The sequence below is a fragment of the Castor canadensis genome, chromosome 2 (assembly GCF_047511655.1).
Source record: "Castor canadensis chromosome 2, mCasCan1.hap1v2, whole genome shotgun sequence".
NCBI lineage: Eukaryota > Metazoa > Chordata > Mammalia > Rodentia > Castoridae > Castor > Castor canadensis.
Genome location: NC_133387.1, coordinates 54,712,557 through 54,737,991, shown reverse-complemented (window position 1 = coordinate 54,737,991; position 25,435 = coordinate 54,712,557). Strand labels below are relative to the sequence as shown.

General features: G+C 35.0%; 1 protein-coding gene across 4 annotated transcripts in view; it reads left to right on the top strand.

Annotated features, from left to right (window-relative positions):
• Positions 1-25,435, top strand: part of Rundc3b (RUN domain containing 3B) — a 201,850-nt gene that overhangs the window by 149,981 nt on the left and 26,434 nt on the right. For all 4 annotated transcript variants that reach the window (XM_074064842.1, XM_074064840.1, XM_074064839.1 and 1 more), the window contains exon 8: positions 13,191-13,348. In XM_074064842.1, the coding sequence (XP_073920943.1) occupies positions 13,191-13,348 (158 nt within the window). The remainder of the gene's footprint in view (positions 1-13,190; positions 13,349-25,435) is intronic.

The window sequence follows — 25,435 nt, the reverse complement described above, 5'->3', positions numbered from 1 at the left end:
CACACACACACACACACACAAACTCCAGGTTCAGGAACAATAGAATTTCAGTCTTAGTTTAAGTTCTGGTGTTACTCCTCCAGCATCCAGTCGTGGTGTTGGTATTTAAGCAGAAGCTTTGTCGTAGTCTCGCCAGGTAGTTGGGTAGTGTTTTTTTGTCTTCTGTCTTTCAGTGGCAGCTGCTTAGTCAGCTCCTCCCTCAGTGAGATGTGACAGTTTAAATTTGTATGTTGTCCTCAGGTTCCGGACATCAGCCCTGTAGCTCACTAGCTGTCCTGCTTTGGAGTTGGGTTTTTGCTGTGCTGGTTTACTGGGGGCTTGTTTCTTTGTCTCACCCCCTTTCTCTGGGGCAATGTCAGTGATCTGACACCCAGCCCCCTGCTGTCAGCATGTTGTGATGGTTTGCTAATTGTTTTTCAATTTTGCATTGTCATTTGACTTTGGATGTTGTTCAGGAGATAAGCTTTGTGGACTGCTACCTGCCATATTTCAGGCATCGGCTTATCACCAGCTGGCTGCCGACCCTCTGCCTTTCCAGCCTTTGTTTACTGAAACTTGCCATGGAGATCAGCTCCTTGCCCCTTGCCCCTACTCCAGTGTGCTTTCAGCAAGCCCTCCCCCTCTGCTGTGTGCTAGTTTTCAGTTCATTGTTTATTCAGTTTTTTTTTCCCAGAGGGGGGTCATTCTGCCCAGGGGGCTATGCTGGTTTATCCCAGGGGTGGCTGGGGGAATACCGCATGATGCTTTGCGCTCACCTGTTTGGTCTGCCAAATGTGTCCCAAATGTGTTTGGAGCTGGTTTCTGGTGGTGGCAGGAGCCCTCCTGTTTTCTCTCAAAAGACTTTTTAACTGAAAAAAAGATATGTTTCCATTTCTATTTCCCCTTTATTTCTTCTCCTCTTAATTAAAGGATAGACCCAATATGGCAGAGTAAAGGTACATAGCACTTAGCTGCAAGATATAATCAAAACAATTGGGGAAGACAGGCATGGTGGTCCACTTCCAACACTTGAGAGGCAGAGATAAGAGGATTGCCAGTTCTAGGCCAGCCTATTTACAGAGTGACACCCTGCCTAAAAAGAAGAAAAGACGACTAGGGTACTTGCTTTGTATGCACAAGGCCCTGGTACAGCACTACAAAAAAGAGAAAGTGGGGAACCATCAAGGTAGGTGACTGTGGGAAAATGCTGAAGTTCAGTAACCTACAGACAGACTTGGAGAAACTCAGAGACTTTGGATAGTGAAACATGACATGCCATCACTGATTGTGCAGGGCTGCATAGGACAAGGTAGAGGGGAAAGAGAGAGAGAGAGAGAAACCTGGTAATCACAACTGGCACAGGGCTTGGTACTGTGCAAAAGTACATTCTAAATAGTCAGTGGACCTGTCTGAATAGAGAATTATGTGGTATTGGAGACATTCTTTGCACTTCCCTGCTTATACTCATGGTACCGTGATGGGAGTGAGGGAATATCTTGAGAACCAGCAGGAAACATTACTCAGTGGGCATCTGCCTTGAGACTCAGTTCTCCCCACTCCCCCAGCCAAGAGGCTCTGCAACAAACCTGCTGAGAATTAGAGGGAAAGCAATCTGTGATATGTGAGGGAATGGTATACATTTTCCTTTTAAGACTATCCACTGGGAGCTAGTCTAGGTGACACCTGCCCCTGCCTGTAATCCCAGGATCACTAGCTTGAAACTAGCCTAGGCTACACAGGGAATCAGACCCAGCCTGGGCTACATGGCAAGACTGTGTCTAAAAGAAAGACTGTCAGATTGGGAAGTCAGCTGCAAGATCTGGAAATAATGGTATAATAAGCAGTCACATGTGATTTTGTGTGAGAGCTAAATCCCAGAACACTAGAGTCATGGGCAGTGGAGAGCACAGGGCCTGCTGCTGACCTCCCACTCCCTCTGTGGACAGTTAGAACCCCATAGCATCTCCCCACCCTCTGAGTGGGCATCAGAAATGGTGTCTGAGATCCTAATGTACCATGACATCTGAGGTCATCCCCACTCTTGGAGTGTGCGCAGCAAATAACTCAGAGTAAGTCTTTGCCAGGCAGCTCTGGGTTCCACCTCACTCATCATAGGAAGCAGGGCAGCTGAGAGGTATTCCAGCACGTTCATTGTTCACCTGACAAGTAACACAGAGGAAAGAAGAAAGGAGTGAAAAAAAAAAAAACCCAGACTTTGCTGTCTCCAAGGGGTGCATAACCTAAGATGATATGGAAAGTACTGTGGACATCAGCTCTTACCTGACTACCTCAGTTGAAACTTATTTTTGTTGTGACATTTTTTAAATGGCTGTTTAGTCACACCTTCCTATATCTATGACCCAGTGCTCAAACCTTAGCAGATACTTCAATTTAATAAATAGGGAAAATAAAATCCCCTGGCTGATGACCTTACCCCAAGTAGGCATGGCTGGTGAAAACTCACATCACACTCCTGGACATTCACCCCTGAGCAAGAGCAGAGAGAAGTAATACAAAGATTGTAGATGCTGTACCTACGAGAACCTCAGTATAGGCTTTTCCCATACCCTATCAGACTGCATATTGGTAACAGCACTGGAAGAATAAGCACAGAGTATACTCCATTATTTTGTGGTGTACATCACACCTGCCCAGCCAACAGAGGGCCCCAACTTACTGAAACCTAGAGAAAACAGAACCCACAAACTCCAACACAATTATGCAATGTGTCAAAACCTAGTAATCACAGGGAAACTACACCACAAAATCTGGTTGAACTCAACAGCATACAATAAATGTATATCCAAGGGTATGTGGTCAAGAAGAGGCTGCTTACTGAAAAGGATTCTATATAAAAGTTGTGTTAGTCACATTTTCATCACTGTAAAAAAAAAATGCCCAATAGAAATAATTTAAAGGGAAGAAAGGTTTGTTTTAGCCCACAGTTTCAGAGGTGTCAATACATGATTGGCCATTGCTTTTAGAATTGTGGTGAGGCAAAAACTTGTGGCAGGGGAGGCTGTTTACTTTATCCTGGGCAGGAAGCTGAGAGAGAGAAAGGAGCCCAGGACAAGATAGCTCCCAAAGGGATGCCCCCAGTGTCCTACTTCTTCCAATTAAACCCCAAATCCCACAGTTTCAACTACTTCCCATTGGTCCATTCAGTTATGAATCCATCAATAGGCTAATCCATGTATGAGGTTAGAACCCTCATGATCAAATCCAGTCACTTCTGAACACTGCTGTACTGGGGACTAAACCTTCAACACATAAACCTTTGGGGACATCCAGATCCAAACTATAACAAAAGTAGAAGAGAAAAGCATCTCAACAGATGCACAAAGCTCAACACAAGAAATATGAAAAAAAAGGCAACATGACTCCTCCAAACTGATTCCAAAGATATTGAAGTAGATGAAATGCCAGGCAAATATTTCAAAAGAATGTTTTTGTAAAAGATCAGTGGACTTCAAGAGGGTAAAAATAAATAACTGAATGAGTTAAGGAAAACAATGCAGGATATCAAGGAGAAATTGAAAAAAAGTCTCAAAAAGAACTGAAACAAATCTTGGGAATGAAAAGCACTTATAAGTCATATAAAAACTTAGTTGAAAGACTAACCAATAGACTAGATCAAGCAGAAGAAAAGTATCTGGACTTTGAGGACAAGATTGATGAATTATCAGACTCAGACAACAATAAAGAAAAAAATAATGAATAGAACATATAAGATCTGTGGGACACCATTAAAAGACCAAGAATATGTCTGTGTAGAGTAGACAAGGGAAAACAGCTATAGACTAAAGTAATAGAAAACCTATTTAGTAAAATAGACTGTTTCTCAAATCTTGAGAAAGTTAGGGACATCCAGATACAGGAGGCATTTAGAAACCCAAATAGACATAACCAGCAAAGAACCTCTCCATGGCATATTAAACTGCCTAAAGTACAGAACAAAGAAAGAATATTAAAACCTGCAAGAGAAAAGTTCCAAGTCAAATTTAAAGATACCTATCATAATAATAGCAGATTTCTTAAAAAAAAAAAACAAAAAACTCTGCAAGCCAGAAAGGGATGAAATGATATATTTCAAGCAGTAAAGGAAACAATTGCCAGCCTAGATTGTTATACCAAGCAAAGTTATGTTTTAGAACTGAAGAGAAATAAAAACCTTCCATGATAAGCATAAACTAAGGGAATTCATGGCTATCAAACTAGCATTACAGAAGGCACTTAAGGGACTCTTGCACATAGAAAAGGAAGAAAGGTAAACAAAATCACAAGCATGGGAAAGTATAAATCTAACTAGAGGAGTATATAAGCAATGAGAACTAAAAAAGAATCAAATATTAATACAGTAAACTATTAACTCTCTAAGATAAATAATGGAGGAATAAATGAACATAGATTATTCAAAACCAGAAGAAAAACAACAAAATGAAGGAACAAGTAATGCAAAGTAAATGGTCTGAATTCTGCAACTGGAAGACTTATATCAGCTGGATGGGTTAAAACAAACAAACAAAAAGAAACCCAAGACCCAACTTTTTTTGTCTTCAAGAAGCTCACTTCACTGGCAAAGACATTCATGTACTGAAAATGAAAGGATGGAAAATGATATTCTAAGCAAGTGGAGTATGAAAACAGCAGAAATATCTGTACTAATAGCTAAGGAATCAGACCATAAGCCAAAATCAGTTAGAAAGACAGAAAAGGTTGCTACACATTAAGGAAACAATTCATCAAGAAGATATCGTGATTATAAATACATATGTACCTAATGTAGGAGCACCCATTTTATAAAACAAACACTACTGTATAAAAATGGAAAGATAGGCCCCAATGTGATAATTCTGGGTGATTTCAGTACTTCACTCTCACCAGTGGGTCCTTCAGACAAAAAAAAAAATAAAAACAAAGAAACATCAAAGTTAAATTATACTATAGATGAAATAGACTTAACAGACATACAGGATATTCTAACAGCAGCATAATACACATTTTTTCATAAGCATATGGAACTTTTTCCAAAGTAGATCATATATTAGGCCATAAAGAAAGTCCTAACAAAATTTTTTGGTGATACTGGAGTTTTGAACTTAGAGCTTTATGCTTGTTAGACAGGCACTCTGCCTCTTGAGCCATGCCTCCAGCCCACAATTTTTTTTAAACTGAAATAAGACCATGCATCTTATCAGATCACAATTAAATGTAACTAGAAAACAACAACAAAATTAACAAAGAGGAACTGGGGATGTACTCACATGCCCAATAGAGACACTTGCCTAGCATGCACAAGACCCTGGGCTTCATCCTCAGTACTTCAAGAAAAGGAAAACAAAGTGACCACAGAAATGATACAAACACAGTTTGGAACAAACAGGAAGTCATCAAAGAAATCAAAATGGAAGTTTAAAACTTCCTGTAATCAAATGAAAATGGAAGCACAGTGTATCAGAACCTGGTGGGGGATAGCTAAAGCTGTACTAAGTGGGAATTTTATCCTATTGCCTATGTTTTAAAAAAATGAAAGAGTAATTCCAAATAAATAGTCTGATGGTACATTTCTAGGACTTAGAAAAACAGGAGCAAACTAAGACCACAATCAATAGGAGGAAAGAAATTGTGGAGAGTGGATTATGAGAACTGGACATAAGCAAGGAGAAATGCAGCTCAACTGTTTTTCCTAAGATGTTTATCTGTAGGCTGAGATGGGCACAGCCCCGGCCACAGAAGAGGAACAGAACAGCTGCTTCTCCTAAGTTGTTTACATTCGCAAAAGCAGGAATGCAGGTTTCTCCTGTTGCATTGTCATGCCCCTCCCCAAGAACTGCTGCTCCATCCTGTTTACCACTGGATATAAGTCTCACTGAAGGAGGGCACAAGGATTTTTGCTTTGGCGCTTTTGCTTTGGGAGCTTTTGCTTTAGGCTTTTGGCTTTTGGACTTTTGGCTTTTTGGTGTAGGAGGCTTTTGGAAGTGAAAAGGATTGCTAAAGGGGGAAAATGAATGGCTGAAGGAAAATTGCTGGAAGGGGAATTGCTAAAGGGGAATTAACAAGCCTGAGGGCAGAGACTTTAAGAAAGCTAAAGAGAGAACATAGGACAATGCAAGTCTAAGGACTGGGACTTTTAAGAGTTATGCTAATGCAGTTTTTAGATACAGCTGCTGTTGTTTGCAAGTCTGAGCACTGAGACTTTAAGAAAGCTAAAGAGAGAATATGGGACAGTGCAATTCTGGGGGCAAAGACTTTAAGAGAGATTATGCTAAAGAACAGCTAAGAGAAAACATGGGACAGAGCAAGTCTATGGAAAAAGACTTTAAAGAATAGGAAGAAGACTTTAAAAGCAAAGTTTTAAGGAAAGACTTTAGAAGCAAGGTTTTAAAGAACTGTAAAGGAGTAAGGCCTTAAAGAAGAAAGATAGAGAAAAGAAGCAGAGTAAATGAGAAGAATAAGGGAGAAAAGAAGCAATAGGGTTGTGTGTCTCCACCAGAGTGCCCAACACACCTGACCCCACTTTCTGTCTGTCTATCCTGTGTCTTTTCTGCATCTCCTGTCACTGCCCAGTTAAGCCCAGTTAGGTTCAGTAATAACCAGGAGTGAGAAGAAGCTCACTCCCAACAAGGGAGCGAGAGAAAAGGCTCGCTCCAAGAAACAAAGATCAGGGCAGAAATAAATGAGACTAAAAGAACACTACAAAGGATCAGTGAAACAAAGAGTTGGATTTTTGGAAATATAAACAAAATTGACTTAGCTGAACTAACCAGAAGAAAAACAGGGAAGAGCCAAGTAAGTAAAATTAGAGATGAAAAGAGAGATATATACAACAGATCCACTGAAATTATAGAACCACTAGGGAATATTTTTGGGAAATTATATGCCAATAAATTGGAAAATCAAAAAGAAGTTGATAAATTTCTGGACACATATTACCTACCAAAATTGAACCAAGCAAATATAAAAAAACTTAAATCAATAATAAGCAATGAGATTGAAGTAATAATAAAAAGTTTCCCTACAAAGAAAAGCCCAGGAAAGGATGGATTTATTGCTGAATTTTAATAGACCTTTAAATAAAAACTAATACCAGTGCTTGTCAAATTATTTCACAAAAAAGAAAGGGAAGGAACTTTTCTAAACTCATCTCTTGAAGCTAGTATTACTCTGATACCAAAACCTGGTAAGACACAACAATAAAAGAAAACTATTGTCCAATATCCTGGTTGAACAGATATGCAGAAATCTTCAACAAAATACTTACAAATTGGGTTGGGGATGTGGCTCAAGTGGTAGAGTGCCAAGTATAAGGCTCTCTAGTGAGTTCAAACCCTGTTAGCACCAAGACAAAAATAAAAATTTACAAATCAAATTCAGTAATGCATCCAAATGATCATGGTCAACTTGGTTTTGTTCTGGATATATAAGGATGACTCAATATACGTAAATCAATAAAGAAAATATGGCACATATAGTCAATGATAAAAATCACATGATCATGTCAATATATGCAGAAACAGCCTTTGATAAAATTCAATATCCTTTCATGATAAGACCCAGGATTAAAATAGGTATGGAATGGCTAGTATGTGGCTGTGGTGTGCTGGAATATATTTAGCAACTGGGCTGTTGCAGAGGAGATGGAGCTAGGAGCACTTATTTATAGTGATGCCCAATTTCTCTAGGATAAATACTCCCAAAGTGGCCAACTTAAAACTACCAATATGACATTACTAAATGTAGAATTGGGAAGAGATGCATAGAAGAGCACTATTATATAGTATTTCTACTAGATAGATAAAATAACTGTAAATGGCCAAGAACATAGGTGATAGCTCAATAATTAAGAAGTGATGACTTTTGAGTAGTTAGGTGATAGCTCAATAATTAAGAAGTGATGACTTTTGAGTAGTTACTACTTATGTTTTTATATAATTCACTTAGTCATAAATTTATATGATTTTATTTTTTAAAATAGCAGTGTTTAATAACTGACTTAGAAAATTTATGAAAATTTAACAGTCAGCTCTTGAGAGCCCCAACAACCTGGCTGCAGCCCACCACTGGCAGTGTGAAAGTGAAGCACACCTAAAACACTGACTAACAATATCAGAAAGAGTGAAAGGATGATTGAAGCTGAAGCCTTTAGAGCTTTGACAATAGTGAAGAAGAATAGAGGCATTTTGCAATAAGCATGACTATTACCAAAGTTAACACTTAGGAGTTGCAATTAAAAGAATAAAGTAGAATATACTTCCAAAATAGTGATGAGAAAGAAAAGAAATAAGGAAAATTTGATTAATGCAATAGATGAGAACAAATGAGAAAAACTAGGGATGGTAAAAATTGAACAAAAACTAAAACAGTGGTAGTAAATCTAAATGTAACCAAAAGATTCAACATCCCTATAAAATATAAATTTCATAAATTTTCAGTTAAGACAAACTTAGATTTATTTTTAAAAATTTTGAAAATTTCATTTAATGCTAGTTTTTAATATATAGTGACACAAAGTTGACACTAGAAAAATAAATATATTAGGCAAATGTTAACCAAAAGACTTCTATATGACTATCATTAAATGTGGATATTAAGGCAAAATGCATCATTAATACTAAAGAAAAACATTGCATTTAAAAAATTCACTAAGAATGTATAACAGTGCTTAATACACATACATTTAACAATGTAGTGAAAATATGAAGCAAAAATTAATAGAATGTCTAGGAAAAATTTGCAAATCCAAAATTATGTGGGAAGCAATATTGTGTAAACATACAAATACATACAGAGCATGTACCCAAAATTGGGACTGGTAGAGGAAACCAAGGGAGGAGGAAGACAGAAAGAAAAATAATTAATAATAATGAAATACATCACATCTGTGTAGGAAGAGGACACAGAAAAGCACACTAAAAACTATTAAACAATGCAGGATGGGGGGGAAAGGTAAGAAAGCGCAGAGGAGAGGGGTTACATTGACTAAAGCACAATGCACGTGTGAGGATAATATCAAGGCAGAAATCGCACAGTGCAATGAACAGACACCTAACCACCAAAGGACAAGAATGAAAAAAGGCCACGCTAAGGGGAGGGCACAAAGGAAAGGGGGAAGGTAAAAGAAGGTGAATATAGTTGATGTACTTTCTACATAAGAATGAATATAGAATATTTAAACATGTTGAAATCACCATATGGGGACTAATATAGAAAGGAGAAAAATGGAGGGGTTGAATCAATTCAAGAGGATTGGTTCCTCTTGAACCAGCTTCCCTCTGTAGCCATCTTAAACAAACAAAAATACCTTTTTTCAAAAATGAAGGACTGGAAGGTAAAATGGGTCCTGTCTAGGGGGTGGTACCAGTGGGAGGGGGAAGACATAAGAAAGGGGTGAAGGAGAATAAATATGGTAGAAATATGATGTATTCATATATGGAAATGGAAAAATGAGACCTGTTGGAAGAATTCTAAGAAGTGGGGAGGAGCAACAAAGGAGAATGATAGAGAGGGTGCATTTACAACCAAGATACATTGTAAGTATGTTTGTAAATGTTACAGTGTGCCAGTATAACAAAAATATTATGAAAATAAATTTAAATTAAAAAAAACCAAAATTATATGAGATAATTTTAATGTCTTCCTGAGTAATTTATAGATTGGGCAGACAAAAAAATAGTAAGGATGTAGTGAAATTGAACAGCACAATAAACTTAATCTAAAATATATTAAATTCTAAGGATTACAGTACAAATTCTTGGCTCAGGAGTAGACTACTGACCTCATATGTGAGGTTCCCTAGGTTCAACCCCCAAGTACAGCAGTACAAACAAACTCACACACACTCTCACAGAGTTTTTGATCACAAGTGAAATAACTATACAATTTTTTATGCTAGGTCATATCACAAATGTCAAAAAATGATAAAATAGTGATCACAATGCAAAAAAGGTTTACCACCACCCACATACTAATTATTGAAATTTTTAAAGAAAAATTCTAAATAATAGGGCCAAACAAAATGAAGAAAAGTTAAAAATGAATAAGGATGAAAACAATGCATATTAGCATTTGTAAGCAGCAATTTATACAGTACTTATAAAAGTACTTAACTTAGAAAAGAATAAAAAGTAATGTATCTAAATAAATAAGCAACAAGCAACAAAACCAGTTCAAAAGAAAGAAAATAACAATTGATACTTAAAAAATAAAAGAGAAACAGAAATTAACAAAACTAAAAGTTGATTATTTGCAGTAACTTATGAAATAGACAAATCCTAGCAAGAGTAATTTTTTAAGAAGTTAAGGCACAATTTTAAAAACGAAAAGAAAGTAAATGACCTAACTATAAAAACAGCAGAAACCCTACCAATAATTGTTATAGAATAATTTTAAAATTTTTATGTCAATGCCTTAGAAAACTTAGATGAAGAATGTTTATAAATATTTCTTGTCAAAACTGATATATCCGTAGCCATTAAAAATTGAATAAGTAGGCCGGGCACAGTGGCTCATGCCTAGCTACTCAAGAGGCAGAGATCAGGAGGATTGCTATTTGAAGCCAGCTCTAGCAAATAGTTTGTGAGACCCTATCTTGAAAAAACCCATCATAAAGAAGGGCTGGTGGAATGGTTCAAAGTATAGGCCTCTGAGTTCAAACTCCAGTACTGCAAAAAAAAAAAAAAAATTTGAACAATTTTTAAAGTCTGTCCACCCCCAACCAAAAAAAGTCATAAGATTCATAAGGTTTTGGAGGCCAGCTCCATCAAATATCTCAAAAACAGTGATCCCTGTTTTTTTACTGACTGTTCCTGAGACTTCAAAATCAAGGAATATTTTTCAGTGAATTAAATTAATCTAGTATGGGGCTGACATTGATATAAATTCATGTGAATATGGGTGGCAATATGATTAGAATTAAACATAAAAACATTTTAAGAACAACCTGGTATTACCTGGTAAAGGCAAAGATATGCATGGCCCTTCTGCCACAGCAATTTTACTTCTAAGTCTACCTCCTACAGACTTGGATGTAGGTACCAGGTGATATGTAACGGAGTGTGTTCATAGAAGAATTGGTTATCTCGAGAAAAAAATTAAAATAATCCACATGGCCATTGTCTGCAGAGGGAGTACACTACAATATTCATACAGGAATAATATACAGTACTGGGAGTAAATGAACTATGTAGCTTGAGTCCTAAATGCAGATAAGAAGCAAGTTTCAAAAGACTATAAGCAGGCTCAGGAAAACTAAACAATATATTCTTAAGACAATTACATTTGTGATTAGGAAGAAAAGCAAGGGGATGATAAACACAAATCTCAAGATACTGTTATTATTACAGAGCACGTAGAAGAGTGTGATTAAAGAAGGGCATTACACTAACTCGTAAAGCAGTGGGCATAGTATTCTCTAATTACTAATGTTTGAATATGTTCAGATGTGGTTTATATTCATATATATATAATATTTTGGTAAAAACTTTATTTTTAATTTTTGAGATTTTATTAGGGAAAAGCTAGTATTTGACTATTATCAGAAAAAATATGAAAAAGAAGCTCATGAAGGAAGAATATTGGTTACTATTAATAAGTATCATAAAACTAAAGGAGAGGAAGTAGTTTGTTAATGACACATAAATAGGATAAGAGTGTAATGGGATTGAAGAGTACTTTAATAACAGCAGCAGCAAAAATGTCTAATTAGCATCTCTGGGGGAATTTGGAAGCATACTGCAACTAAAATGAAAAGGATAAGGCTTTGGGTGTGGCTGAGTGGTAGAGCAGTGTGCAGCATGTGCAGGGTCAGGGCTCAATCCCCAGCACCAATTAGAAAAATGATGTCAGTGAGAAAGCATAGAAGAGCTACCTGAAAATTAAAATAGTCTCTCACATTCAAAAATCTTTAGCATAAAGATTTTGAGGATAATTTCAATCAAGTCTCCCAGGAAGCAGAATAGAAGGACAAGTAGGAGTAACTGAATATCTAAACTTGATGAGGCATGCCTGTAGTCTCAACACTCAGGAGACTAAGGCAGGAGGATTTGAGTTGGAGGCCAGCATGGGCTACAATACAATATTGAGAATAAATGAATTTACATAGCTAGCCTGGGTTGCAAAGTAAAATGCTTTCTCAAATAATAGCAGTAACAGTAAATGGATGGAATTGGAGATCATCATGTTGAGTGGGATAAGCCAAGCTCAAAAAGCTAAATATCATATATTTTCACTTATTTGTGGACTCTAGATCTAAAATGATGATGATGACAATAGTGGTGGTGATGGTAATAACAGAATATGAATGTAAAAGAGAGAGCTGTCTGGGAGGGGATAAACTTACTCATAGTCCATTGTACATATCTATGAAATTACCACAACAAAAACCCCTTGTGATAATAGTGAATGCTAATTTAAAAATTTTTAAATTAAAATATTATAATAATAAAGAGTAAATGAGTAAAAGGAGAAGGGCAGAAGTCTAATATTAGGTGTTTACTAACAATAATAGCTAATAATTATACATTACATATAATGGGTCAGGCAGTGTTTTAAACAGTTTATCTATATAGGTTTATTTAACCCTCCTAACTAGGCACTCATATTCTCACTTTTTAGATTATGAAGCACAAAGAGGTTATGTAACTTGTTCAAGGATCCATAGCTAATAAGTGGTAAAACTGCAGTGTGACACCAGGCAGTCCATAAGTTTACAGGTTTAATAAAGTCATTACACTGTCTCCCATTAATATGTTAGTGTTCAAATGTTTATATCCATATAGAAGCTTTCTGATTGGTCATTCTATAATTAGGATTATACTTATTGTGTATTTATCATTGTTGTGGAAATTAACAATGTTTTTACTGAGTTTTGCTATAAATTCCAAACATATTTTCTCAAACTTTAAAAAATAGCATTAGCCAGGTGTGGAGGCACACATGGAGCACTTGGAAGGTAGAGGCAGCATAGAGTGTTCAAGGCCAATTTAGATTTTATAGCTAGATTCTATCTCAAAAAAAAATAGCCTTAAAGAATGGAGAACATGTGTTACATTTTTGTATTTGATTAAAACAAATTTTTACTATTTTATTAGTAATACTTTGAAATTGTTTCATTACAAAATAGAAATAACATTTAATCTACTCAGTATTTTATCTTTAAGATATGTCTTAGAACTTTTTCAGTTGCTATTATCTTTGTGATATTTTATTCCCAGGGTTATCTTGAAGAACTCTTACGACTTCGAGAGAACCAACTGTCTGAAACTGTCTCCCAGAATAAAATACTACTTCAAAGGATTGAAGATTCTGATCTGGCCCATAAATTGGAGAAAGAACAATTAGAATATATAATTGTGGAACTTCAAGATCAGCTGTAAGTGAGATTCCTTTAGAAAAAATTGGTAATATGTAAACAGTGAGACAAAATTTTTTCACTAAAGGATTCAGATTCTATGAAATCAGATTGTCTCTATTATATTTTCTCACTTTTTTTAAAGTTTAATTTTATTTTTCCTAGTAGAAAAGTAATCCATGTTCATTGTAGAACATGTACATGTAAAACCTCCTTTAGTTGTGTTACTCAGAGTTAATTATGATAACTTGGTATACATTCTTCCAAATGCACATTTTTAATTTTTAAAATATTTAGTTGAGTTATTGATTGATTGCATAAAGATGATAATAAGACTAGTATTACTCAAAGTGCAGACATGGCAAATGAATTATTACCATGCTGTGCTAGACTATCCCTATACACAATATGTATAGCTTACATTATTTTTATGAAGAAAACTGTAGTGTATTGAGCTACATTCTAGTACAACAAGCTCTTTATCTTGTCACTGTTCAAAGCACTTGTACAAATTACATCACTTTGTTAAATTTGCCTTTATTAATTATAGTGACTCTTCCTTTATTTAATCATGAAGGATGATTTTTCAGTTCTTTGTTTTGAAATATTTTTAGACTTTCAGAAAAGTTATGAGGCTACTACTCAGAATTTCCATATTTCATTTCACAGATTCACCAGTTTTTAACATTTTTGCCCTATAATTCTCTCCTCATACATGCATTCATATTTCATCTACTTGAGAGGTCACATATACCATACCTTCTTATGCCTTATGCTTCAATGTGTCTTTCCTCTTTTTTTGTTTGTGGTACTGGGGTTTGAAGTCTAGGCCTTATGCTTTCTAGGCAGGCTCTCTTATCATTTGAGCCATGCTCCAGCTCTTTTATTTATTTGTTTATTTGTAGTTATTGTTGTACTAGTGGTACACTGTGACATTTACGAAAGTTCTTACAATATATCATAGTTGAATTCACTCCCATTATTTTCCAGCTCTTGTTTTGCTGTTATTATTATTATTAGTAGTAGTGGTGGTGGTACTATGGCTTGAATTCAGGGCCTACACCTTGAGCCACTCCACCAGCCCTTTTTTTTGTGTGTGATGGGTTTTTCGAGATAGGGTCTCATGGAACTTTTTGCCCGGGCTGGCTTTGAACTGCAGTCTTCCTGATCTCTGCTTTCTGAGTAGCTAAGATTATAAGGAGTGAGCCACTGGTGCCCAGCTGCTGTAATTATTTTTAAAGTAAAGTCTTGTGTTTTTGCATAGGGACAGCCTCAACCTGATTTTCCAACCTACAATCTCTTGGGTAGCTCGATCACAGGCATACCCTGCTATGTCTGGCTTGATTGAAATAGGATCACGCTAACTTTTTGCATGAGCTTGTCTTGAACCACAGTCTTCCTAATTTTAACCTCTCAAGTAGCTGAAATTATTAGCCATGTGCCAGATATTATCTTATATAACCAAAATTCAATGATCAGTTTAAGGAGTTTTAATCAATTTAGCACTTTCATCTTATCTATCAGTCACATTCTAGTTTCATTAATAGTTCAAATAATGTCCCTCAATGCAACTTTTGTTTCTCTGGTATCAAATCCAGTTCAGAATCATGTTTTCCATTTGTTTTTCAGTCTGTTCGATCACTTGAAACGTGGAACAGTTTCTCATGCCATATTGTCTCATGTCATATTTTTTAAGAATAGGTAGTGATTTTACATTTCACTGTGTTTGTTTGCTTTTACCTTATGATTAGAATGAGCTTATCCATTTTGGGTTAGACTGCAATGTAAGTTACTGTTTTCTTCAGGTTATAGCATCCAGAGACATATGAAGTCTGTTGGCCATTTGTTAGTGATAGTAATTTTAATGATTTGGATAAAATAATGTTCTCTAATGTACAGTTACTGCGTTTCTTTTGTAATTTAACATGTAATTTGTAGGGAGATACTTTGAGACTAAGTAAATATACAAGATAGGTTTTTAAGTATGCGAAGTTTTACTAAGAGCCAAAAAGTATTTTCTAGGAATTTATATTTTGATGAGAAGAAATATGTCTACATATTGTTTCTTCTATTTTTTTCTTATTATATAAAGAGGGCTTATTGATGCATCATTCATTGAGAGCAGGTTAACATTTCATAGCCCTTCACTTCTGTTTATCAGAAAGGAGACTATCAAGAGCCAAACAATAGAGATTTCTGGCTATTCTTTACAATTAAAATGTTAAGAAGATAATTTCATTTTTCTTTTGCAAATAATACTGGTAGTTTGTCTAAACATGTTTAATGTAAATTAACAATAAAATTCAAATGAGCTGGACAAACTGGTGTATGCTTATAATCCCAGCAGGAAGATGATGAGTTCTAAGCCAGTCTGAACTACATAGTTAGATCCCATCTCAAAAAACATACAGCTATGCATCGTGGTACACACCTGTAATCTCAGCTACAAACAAGTCAGAGGTAGAAGGATCACAATCTGAAGCTGGCCCAGACAAAAAGAGCAAGACCCTATCTGAAAGAATAATAAAAGGGCTGAGGATATGGCTCAAGTGATAAGAGTACTTGCCAAATATGAGACCCTGAGTTCAAAACCCACTAATCTCTAAAAAATCAATTTTTATTTTATCAATTATTTGAATAGATGAAATTTATTTTACTTTTGATAAAGTAAGTGGACCCTCAGATTTTTTCTTTGGCAGAACTGGAGTTCAAACTCAGGGCTTAGTGCTTGTTAGGCAGGTGTTCTATTGTTTGAGTCATGCCTTCAGACCTTTTTTGTTCTGGTTATTTTGGAGATAGGGTTTTGCTTTTTGCCCAGAACAGCCTAAACCACTGCCCTCCTGTTTTATACTTCCCACAGTAGTTAAGATGACAAGCACTTGTCACCTTGCCCAGATATTGGTGGAGATGAGTTATTATCAACCTTTTGCCCTAACTGGCCTCAACCCACAATGTTTCTGATCTCAGCCTTCTAAGAAGCTAAAATTACAGGCATGAGCCATCAGCACCTGGCTTCAAACTTTTTAATTCAAGAAAATAATACATCCAAGTTATAATTTTTATCATACTTCTATGATAGAATGGTGTCATTGATCCTATTGTTTTTCCAAAGGAACTTTATGGTTGTTTTTAATACCTTTAAGAAGATTTTGATTAAAACTATATTAATAGAGCACCAAATATAAATTATGGCCATTGATCAGAATTAAACTTAACTTCTTGAGTTTTGATGTTAAAGATTTACTTTCACATAACATGGCTAAAATTTCTAGATTGGTGTAAATTGTCTTATGAGATTCCCATGTATAAAAAACACTTTAAAAGATACCAAACAGGAGAATACAGTAAGTTCCCTTATGAATGTTCAAAATTAACTACTTTATGAGAATTAGTTTTAAGATAAACAGTAGTATGAGCATTTTCAACTATAGGGAGAGTGAACATTGTTTTCTCCTTATGTTATGAGATTGTTTACCAATAGTTATACATGTCTGCAATCAGAGCTGGGTACTGACATTCCCTTTGTTTAATCCCAAGAAGATAAAAGCAGCCTAAGAAGATTAAAACTTACAATATTCCAATGAAAAGGTCAGAAAAGAACTATTTAGAGGTGGACCATGAGGCATGTAATATTTTCTTCAACATTGTGTTATCTATTCCTAATAACTTAAATCCTTTCTCACTCAACTTGCTCTTTTAATAGTTCTTAAAGTTTACATATATTTTTGAAGTACTATTACTCTTGGATTATGTCTTTGAATACTCAAAATCTGAACATTTTGTGGGTCTGATAATAAAGTACCAAAATTAGTGGAGAGTAGTACACACTAAAAACTAAAGCCTTTCTTGCAAATTAGAACTGCCTTCAGAAAATAACTCCATGCTTGCCCATTGTAAACTCAGTCTTTAATCAATATCTTGAGTCCTCTGCCTCTTCATCTGTAAAATAGAGTATTAAATAGTGTCAGGTGTAATGTAACTAGGAAAAAGGTATTCAGAGAATGTTTATTCCTTTAATTTGGTTTATAGACACCTAAAATCTCCTTAATAAATTCACTCAGAAAGTGAGTGAATCAGTGAGTTTGGGCTTAAGTGTATTATTCCTGAGTTTTAGAAAACTTATTTTTGAGTTAATTTCCAAATGGCAGTTGAATTAATGTTTAAAATAATAATATATGTGTATGTATGTATATTTGTGTACATGGTTGTGAAGGAAACCTGTTTAACTACTATTTAACAGGTGTCACATTCTTTTCTCATTCATATATTTTATGGAATACTTATTTGGAGTATATTATAAGGCACAAATGTGACAAAGGCAAATGTGAATAGAAAGTTTATGATTGGTAGAATTTTAAAATATTGAACCATGTTAAATCTGCAAATATTGTGATTGGGATTAATGTTATTTCATGGGAGATATAGCATTATTCTGGGTCTTAATTCGCAGTTTTTAAGTCTGAAATCTTAATAGTTTTTAATTTCAGATCATAATTAACTTCTCATGGAGTTGAACTTCATTCAATTAAACATATAGAAGCAACTTAAAAATATTTGCTGTACTTTGGATCACTGTATGGAAAATTTCTCACGAGATTATGAAAAGTATTCCATTTATGACTTTTTATGGTCATATTTATTTATGCTAATCAGTGGGGAAACATCATGTTTATATTTAATTATGTTCCATAAATAGTTACTTAAATGTGTGTTTTGTATTTGAGATGATACCACTAGCTGAGAATACAAAGAAGAATAAGGCGTGATCTCTTCTTTCAAGGGACTAGTGAGATAGATAGATTGGCATAATTAATCACATGGTTATGTGCATGTGATTAATGTATAAGAGGAAGCTTTGTCAACATCCACAGTTTTAAACCCTTGGATAGATAATCTGTTCAAATGACTCTAAAATATATGTTTTTTTTGTAGCTAGTGGTTTGAAAGATTTTAGCAATAATAACATGTCCTATAAGATCCCTTAGGGAGAAAACTGAAGATTCTAGATAATATAAGTAGAGAATCATTACTGGCAGAGTGGTACAGGTGGTAGTGTTCCTGCCTACTTCTGCAAGGCCCTGAGTTCAATCACCAGTTCCAACAATAACAAGAATAAAGAATTATTCATTGTTAAAAGTAGGCTGGTGTGACAGTTCAAGAACCCTTTTGTTGGTGTAATTTATGGTAAGTATTGATGGTGTGATCTACTAGCCTGCAAACCAGAAGTTAGTAATGCTATGCCATCTGTTTCACAAATTTAGGATGAATGATATGTTATGTCCTCATGGCATCATGGCCCATTTAAAAGTGGACAAATGATGACAGTTAGTAGCCATCTGGTCACATATACAAAATCCTCCATTGTAGCTAGTCCCTCCTCCCATGGCTGAAGTGGCTTCCAGGAAATTTAAAGAACATCCTTTTATTCTCCTGCATTTTCTTCTTTTTCCCCTTTGGAAATCAGACATTAAAGACTAAGGACATTGTGACAGGTGTGTTGGCACATGCCTGTTATCCCAGCACTCAGGAATCTGTGGCAGCAGAATCTTGAATTAGAGCCAGCCTAAGATACATAGCAAGACCCTCTCTCAAACAAGAATAGACTAGGCCACTAAAAAAAATAACAACTACAGATATGGGGAAAATCAGAATATTACCATGCATGCCTTAGACTTAAAGAAGACCTTAAGTTTATACCTGAGACAGATCATTAACACAGATAAAATAATAAAATAATAAATAATGAAAATAGCAAACCATGGGAAAAGGAGGAAATCTGATTTTCAGGGTTACCACATTAATAATCAAATGTACAAATTTCAACATTCAACAAAAAAAAACAGTAGGTATACAAAGGAACAGGAAAGTATAGTCCGTTCAAAGGAAAACATAAATCAATAGAAACTGTTCCTAAAAAAGACTTGATGTCTACAACATAATGACTAAAAGTTCTGTCTAAAACATATTCAAGAAATTAAAAGAATATGTGGGGAAAGTAAAAAATAATAGGAACGAAGTGAAAATAATGATGAAGACTTAAAAAGAAACCAAAAAGAAATTCTAGAACTGAAAATTGCAGTAAATGAAACAAAAAGTTCACTAGGGGACTTCAAAGGCGTATTTGAGCACACAGAGGAAAGAATCCATGAACATGAAGATAGGCACCTTAAAAAACAAAGATTAAAGAAAAGTGAGCAGGTCCTTAGGCACCTGTGGGACAGTATCAAATAGATCAGAAAATGCTTTGTGGAGATTCCAGAAGGAGAAGAGAGAAAGGAAGGGACAGAGAGATTATTTAAAGAAAAAATGTCTGGAAACTCCCCAAATTTGATGAAAAACCTGAAAAAGTTGATGAGCTCCAGGTAGGATGAATTTAGAGACCCATACCAAGACACATTATAATCACACTCAAGACAGAATCTAGAGAGCAAAGAGAAGCAATCTGTCACACACAATCCTCAGATTATCAACAGATTTCACTCAAGGGCAGTGAGCCAATATATTTAAAGTGCTGAAAGAAAAAAAAAAACCTGTCAAACCTGAATTCTACATCTAGCAAAACTGTTCTTCAAAAATGAGGGAGAGGGCTGAAGATGTAGCTGAAGTGGTAGAAGGCCCTGAGTCCAATCCTCAGTACTGCCAAAAAGATGAAAGATGAGGAACTGGAGAACCTAAAGAACATGATAAACCATTAGACCTAAATGAGATATGTAGAGCACTCTCTGCAGCATATGCATTCTCAGGGGCACATGAGACATTTCCTGAGAGATGCCATAGGTGAGACCACATAGATTTTTAAGATAGAAATCATGAAGTGTCTTCTCTGAATGAATGGGAAAGCAAGACACATATACATACAATGGAATATTATTGAGCTTAAAATGGATTTAGCTTTAAATGCAAGGAAATTCTGCCATACACTACAATATAAATTAAGTCTACAATATAAATTAAGTTGGGGGACATTAGTCATGCTAACTGAACTAAGTCAGTCATAAAAAGGCTATGATTCCATTTATATGAGACACTCAAAAGTAGTAAAAATCAGAGAGACAGAAAGCAGAATAGTGGTTGCCAGGGACTGGGGCAAAGGGTATAATGCAACAGTTTAATTTATACAGAGTTTCAGTCTTACAAAATGAAAGAGATGCATGATATTAATGGTTTCACATCATTATGAGTGTGTTTAATACCACTGAACTGTACACTTAGAAGTTAAGATGGCATATGTTATGTGTAGTCTGCTATAATTTTTTTTTAAGTATGGGGTGGGTATGATGGTGCATACTTGCAATCCCAGCTACTTGAGAGGCAGAGATCAGGAGGATTGTGGCTAATGGCCAGCATGGACAACAGGATAGCTAGACCCCATCTTGATTAATAAGCTGGGTGTGGTGGTACATGCCTGTGATCCCTGCTACCTGGGTGGCCATAGATAGGAGGATTGTAGTCTGATGTCAGACCTCAGGTGTATATATTTACAGTCGAACATTGCTCATCCATGAAGAAGAATGAATATATGTTGTTTGCAGACAAATGGATAGAACTGGAAAACATCATGTAAAGCGAAATAAGCCAGGTTCAAAAGGTGAAAGGTTGAATGCTTTCCTTCATATGTGGAAGCTAGACATCTAAGATAAATGCACACATAAATACATATATCATCTTACATGCATACATACACAGATTAAGAGAACAAGATTGTATTAGTGAGTCTGTCCAAGGGGACTATGGGAAGTGGGAAAGGGAGAGAGGATGATAGAAAGTGAAAAATATTGAAACATTCCATCCATGTATGAAGATAATATAATGTAAAATACTGTTATCTGTTGAATAATAGGAGAGCAGGGAAATAAAGAGTAAATAATGGGAGGGGTGATCTGATTAAAGCACTATATAAACATTTCTGAAATGCTAAGGTGAAACCTCCTTGAACTATCAGTATACACTTTTAAAAAATGAAGGAAAGGAAGAGAAAATAGGTCCTTTTTGGGGGAGGGTACTTGGAAGGGATAGGCCATAAGGAAAGGGTGAATGAGGGCAAATATGGTGGATGTATTTTGTATGAAAATAGAATAATGAAACCTGTCCAAATAGTTCTAAGAAGGGAGAAGGAGGATGAGGAAGAATGATGGAGGGGGTGAATCCAATTAAGATACATTGTAAGTACATATGTAAATATCACAATGCATCCCCCTGTACATCTATTATATGCTAAGAAAAAAGAAAAAAGAATGTGGGTATTTTAAATTGAGATTGTTGTAAGAGTGAAATACATACCAGATAGTATGTATATAATATAAACTAAAATAACTACTAGTAATTTTTTATACTGACTACATGTACAAATCATATTTTGGGTATATGAGGTTAAGTAATTATTATAATTAATTTCACCTCCTTTTCATGTGACTACATAAGTGCCACATATTTCTATTGCAAAGCCCTGGTCTATATGCTCAGTATTCTAGGTTACCTGGCTTCATTAGTATTATCTCTAAGCAGATTACTAAGCAGGCTAGTTGAATCAGAATCCCAATTTTAACAAGATCCCCAGGGGATTAGTGATTCATTAAGTTTGAGAAGTGCTGCTCTGTGCTGCATATTCTGGAAAGTGGATCCTCTTAACTCTAAATTAGTGATTCTCAATTTTAGTTGTACACTAGAATCACCTAGGGAGACTTTTAATTGTTTTCTAATGATGATGCCTAACAGAGCCTCACCTCCACAGATGTTGCTTTAATTGGTGAAACGAGGGACCCAGGCAAGTGTGTGTTTAAAAAGCTTCTCAAGTGTTTCCTGATACACAATCAGGACTGAAAATTGTTCTTAGAGGCTAAGTTAAATTTTAGTTTAGCTTTTTGGGCAAGAATATTTTATGCGTAGTGCTATATACTTCACATTTTGTCATATTGGGAAGGACACTGGTTGTCTCACTTTTAGTGATTCTGAGAATGAACAGTGTGGATTCATGTAGTGACAATCTGATTTCACCTTTGTGAAAGTTCACATCAACCTTTCATCTAATGGTTTAAGCCATGGATGAGCATTACCTATAGCAGTTGATTAATTAGGATTTTAAAAAATGGTGATATCTGATTGTTATTCCTTTTACAATTATGGCTTTATGTGCAAAGAACATTCCTTTAGAGCTACTTGGTGGTTACCTTGAAACACAGTTCTTAAAGAATATTAATTTTCAGAGTAAGATGTTAATGTCCTACTTCTTGCTAATGGTTACAAAGAGATGAAAATTTGCTTTGGTTTCTCTTTCTCTCTTTTAGTTTTGAGAAAAATTGTGAACTTATTATATGTAATTTCTTATAAAATGTTAATTATATCACATAGATTCATATGTAGTTGATGTCAATGTAGCAAAGAAAATCACCTTAATTCATAAGAGAGTGATTGTTCCTAGAGGTTAATGTATTTTAAAAAGTAACTCTAAATGAGTGCAAAATATACTAGTGCAGTCAAATGCAGTAAACCAATAATATGTTACATTCTCATCATACATGATACCATGATACACCCTCACTTTGTGTTCCACTGGGCTCAGTTTAAGTCCCGGAGGTGTTACTTACTTAGCCCATTTTTGTGTGTTTTGCCCTTGCCTTCATGGCAAACTTTAACTCTAACATCCTAAGCCCTTCTGAACCTTCTTCTATCAGCAGCTCTTTGTTGTGAAAAGTCTACATTTATTATAGTGTGTTTTTAGTACTTGGTGATTTAATAAATATTTTTAATTGGGCTTGTAATTTTATTAGGATCATTACTGTTTTTCTTTATTTTCTGGGTTTTGAGTTGTGAGCTCCTGAGTTACCACATAAGCTCATTTATTTTGGTGAGATGTTGCAAGATCCTTTTATTTGTCTTATTTGTTCCTGAATTACAGCATACATGCCTCTATTAATTGAGCTTCTGTTACTCTCATTCTTTTTTCTTTTTGGTGCTTAAATTGTTCCATTTTTGACTAATTGAAGCTCCTTTATTTATATTGATTCTTATATTATTCTGACATGACCCATTCATCCTTTTTGTTGTTTTGCTTTGTTTGAGCCAGGATCTCACTATATAGCCCATTGTGGCCTCAAATTCATAATCTTCCCCACTCTGACTCCTGAATATTGGACTTTTAGGTGTGTGCCAACATGCCTAGCTTCTCATTTGTCTTGGATAGCTTCCTTGCTTTCTAGCACAAAGTACCCCAAGCTCATCTTGTGCAGTTCCTACCTCACACCTGGCATCAGAGATGAGATTTGGGTAGCAGTGGTTTTTGAACACTTCCCTAGTTATTCTAATATATAGTCAGAATAGCAGACTACTAGATTAGAAGTTTGTTGTGATATCTAGCAAAGATAAATTATATTTATTATGCTCTAAACAGCAATTTATTTCCCTAAATATTGCGAACTAACTCAATTTGGGGGGTTATATTTAGCAAGAAAGGGATATTGGTCTTTAATTTCCAATAGTGGGAATAGACTGTATCCTATACTGCTATCTTTCCTTGCAGATTATAGATTATTTTTCAAGGTGCCTGAAATACTTTACTGTCTTTCAAACTCAGAACTATGGACCATAGCTCATTTTGATAATGATAAACTTGCTGTTTGTAATTCAGTAATTGTTTATTCTATTGATACTTTTTGAACCCCTTTTCTAGGAATACAGAAATAAATTAGCTCTAGTTTTTGTTATCTAAGTGCTTACAGAGGACACAGATAAAGAAATAATAAGATCAGTAAGCTATTACCCATGCTATGGTAGAGGCTTGTATTGTGTACAGTGGGGATGAATATTTTCTCATGAAAGAAAGTTAACTAGGAAGAATTTAAAGAAGTTATGATGCTTATGCCAATTCCTTAAGGTGACAGAGACATTTGGAAAGGGTGAGTATTACAGGCAAAGAAAATAGATAAGCTAAAAAAAGAGACATTAAAGAGTGAAATAAATATAGGAAAATGCATAGTGGCTTTCATCATTCAAATTTAGAGGACAAGTACTTGTGTATTTTGGAGACTGGATATATAGGCTGTGGACAGATGAGAAAGATTGTATGACATGCTCAGGAGCCCTATGAAGTTACCAGTATCAGATCAGTTTTCCATTCTAAATTATAATAATATTGTCTAATGTGCTCAATACTGAGATTTTAAAAGGTGAATCAGAAAGTCTACTGAACAACTGACATCTAAGTGATATGTTGGTATATCTGAGTGTGTGTACATAAGTACAGCAACAGAAGGATATATACTTTACAGAGGCAGTACAGGAATAATGGTCCAAAGAAAGTATCACTAGGACATTGGCATTGGAACAGAATTTTCCAGGAGTTCTCCAGGTGACCAAGGGAGAAAAGAGGAAAAGTATTCTAGGTAAAAAGAAAAGCACAAACAGAGACATGGGTGCAAATCATCCCATGATGAAAATAATTGTGGTAAAGTTTTAAGTATTATTAGAAGCAAATTTAAAGTATTATTAGATTTTATGGTAGCATTGAAATATGTTTTATTAGGACTGCACATTTTTACCTGAGATGAACATCTACTAAGAAAATTTAAAATTCTATAAAATACTGCACATCATTAAAAGGGATACTTCATATTCATGTGACAGATTATCACAAATTGAATTTTAGCAAATTACTTAATGAGCAACTTGGTTGTAGAATGCTATTTTAAAGAGAGATGGTAAATAACTGAATTTTTAAAAATGAGAAATAATTTCCTCCTGAAAATATATGAAGGATATATAGAGAAAATTCTTTAGTGTTTATGAGTCCAAATTATTATTATTATTGTATTTCATTGAATTGTACTATACTTACTTTAAGATAAGCCATCAATAATCATAGGAAGAAAGATTATAAACCTAAGTAGAAATAAAGTGGGTGGCAAATTATATACTTATATATAGTAGCAAATTGTATTTTTAGAAAGTATAAGGACTTTTCAAGATTTATCTAGTTTCTTCAAAATAAATTATATTTATTGATTGTTGTTGCTGTTATACCAAGAAGGTCTTGCTTAAGATACTGAGCTATTTTTCCTTTGAAAAATAAAACAACCAAAACTGAAAACTGTCCAGTATTCTTTCAAACTATTT